The 2,657-nt window shown below is 35.9% G+C and overlaps 1 protein-coding gene across 2 annotated transcripts in view; it reads right to left on the bottom strand.

Annotated features, from left to right (window-relative positions):
* The window catches only part of LOC107625807 (macrophage migration inhibitory factor homolog), a 2,118-nt gene extending 1,340 nt beyond the window's left edge, over window positions 1-778 (bottom strand). For both annotated transcript variants that reach the window (XM_016328532.2, XM_016328531.2), the window contains exon 1: window positions 501-778. In XM_016328532.2, the coding sequence (XP_016184018.1) occupies window positions 501-611 (111 nt within the window). In that variant the 5' untranslated portion in view covers window positions 612-778. The remainder of the gene's footprint in view (window positions 1-500) is intronic.

Here is a 2,657-nt window from a genome sequence, read left to right on the forward strand (position 1 = left end):
TTTTAAGAAAAAATCTTTTAGAAAAATAACAAATTTAAAAAATATATATAAATTATAACTTCTAAAAAATTATTTTTTATTTTTCTATTAATTTTATTTTTACTACTAAAATTTTGCAAAACACACTAAAACTACAAAAAATCTTTTTCTAACAACTAAATGGCACCCAAATAAGCTCTAAACCCTAATGTCACAAAATAAGTAGAGTAAAACAATCCAATATTTGAACACATTGTAGTTTGCCGGTTTCTAACCTAGGTATGATTTATCATTTTCCTTATCTTCATTAAATAAGAGCATCTAACCTAGAACCTCACTAATAATTCAATTGACAAATAAGGGGGGAAAAGTACCTAATAATCCATAGAAGTTTCAAGCAGGTAAAACTTAAGAAACATCTATATAATATATCACATCACAAACGCATAAAAATTCAAACCTATATTTGTTCAGCAACAAAAAATAAATCTAAAATCGTAAATGAAGAAGAAGAAGCTAACGGCTTCGGGTTTTCCAATGAGGTTGGCGACGGTGGAGGTGGCTTCGGAGAGGATGGAGGAGGTGTCAACGCCGTCGAGGGAGACGTTGGTGGAGATGTTGAGGCACGGCATCGTTTCTGTTTCTTTGTTCTCTCCTGCTTAGCGCTGAACTGAACAAGTGAAGAAAAGAACAAATGAAAAAACCCTTTAAAGTTACAACGCAACGCAGCAGAATCTCTTTCGGGAATAATGGGCGTTTTTAAGTAAATAAATTGAGTATTATGATATCATTCCGAGAAATTTTTATGGTAAATGTTTTCTCTTCTCCTTCAATGTATTCAGTTTTGTATTTTTTCTGTTTAATTTTGTCATGTCTTGAGTCTCATGGTAAAAGGCAAACAGTGAGGTTTGTAATGAAAAAGCCATAGAGCGGAAAAAGGCAGAGAGTGCAAAATTATAAGAAAAATCCATAGATGTCTTAGAGTTCCTTTGTTCATCTATGTTGTGTTTCATGATTCTGTGGGAATCCCCTTGTAAGTTGGGTTAGCACTTTACAAGTTGTAATCAGATTGATTATAGTGAAATTCCATCATGTTTGTGATGGAGACTGGATGTAGGCTGCACTGCACTTAGCAGCTGAACCAGGATATATCTGGGTGTAATCTTTCCTCTCTCCAACTCCATTTCTGTTCTATACTGCACAGGAGCAAAAATCAAAATGTCTCGTGGCAAGTGACGAGCAAAAACAAAAAGTCTCGTGTCCAGAGACGAGATAAAACAGAAAAGTCTCCTCTGAGTTCAGCAAGTGTCAGCAACATAAAAAGGGGGCTAAGATTCAACCCCCCCTTCTCTTAGCCACTGAAACCATCAATTGGTATCAGAGCTTGGTCTCAAAGAGATCAAGCTTTGCAGCTTGGAGTAAAGATCCCCATGGCAGAAAACAGTGGCGCAAATGTGGTGTCCTATAATCTAACTGAAGGTCAATCAAGCAACAGACCTCCTCTTTTCAATGGGAAAAACTATACCTATTGGAAGGAGAGGATGAAGATATTCGTACAAGCAGTGGATTACAGACTTTGGAAGATTATTCTCGAAGGGCCTCAATTTTCAACTATCACAAGTGCAGAAGGAGTTGTTTCTCTCAAACCAGAAGCAAGATGGACCGAGGAAGATAGGAAGAAAGTGGAGTTAGTGTGCCTAGCATCCAAAAGGAAGGAAAATGTGTGGTATATGGACAGCGGATACTCTAGGCATATGACCGGAAAGGCAACCTTCTTCATAAAGCTTGATGACTATGATGGAGGACTTGTCACTTTCGGTGATGATGCAAAAGGAAAAATTGTAGCTGTTGGAAAAGTTGGTAAAAACTTTTCTTCTTGTATAAATGATGTTCTCCTTGTACATGGCTTGAAACATAATTTGCTTAGTGTTAGTCAACTTTGTGATTTGGGTTTTGAAGTTATCTTTAAGAAATTTGTTTGCTTAGTTGTGTGTGAAAAAACTGGGAATGTTCTTCTTGAAGCTAAAAGATGTAACAATGTGTATGGATTAACTCTTGAGGATTTAAAGGAACAAAATGTAACATGCTTCACATTTTTTGAATCTGAAAAATGGCTTTGGCATAGAAAATTGGGACATGCTAGCATGTATCAAATTTCTAAGCTAGTCAAAAGAAATTTGGTTAGAGGAATCCCAAACATCAAGTTTGATAAGGATCTTACTTGTGACGCTTGTCAATTAGGCAAACAAGTAAAATCCTCTTTTAAATCAAAAGATGGAATCTCAACCAAAAGACCATTGGAAATGTTACATATTAATCTTTTTGGTCCTACTAGAACTCAAAGTTTAGGAGGTAAACATTATGGTTCTTGTGTGAAGAGTTTGGAAAACTCATGACTAATGAGTTTGAAATGAGCTTAATGGGAGAGCTTACCTTCTTTCTTGGCCTCCAAATTAAACAAACTCCTAGTGGTACTTTTATTTACCAAGGAAAATATGCAAAAGAACTTATTAAAAAGTTTGGCCTAGAAAATTTCAAAGCAATGGGCACTCCAATGCATCCTAATACAAAACTTGAAAAAGATGATGATGGCCAAGATGTGGATGAAACAAGGTATAGAGGAATGATAGGTTCACTCATGTACCTTACCTCCTCTAGACCGGATATTGTTCAAAGTG

This window comes from Arachis ipaensis, chromosome B02 (genome assembly GCF_000816755.2).
Source record: "Arachis ipaensis cultivar K30076 chromosome B02, Araip1.1, whole genome shotgun sequence".
NCBI lineage: Eukaryota > Viridiplantae > Streptophyta > Magnoliopsida > Fabales > Fabaceae > Arachis > Arachis ipaensis.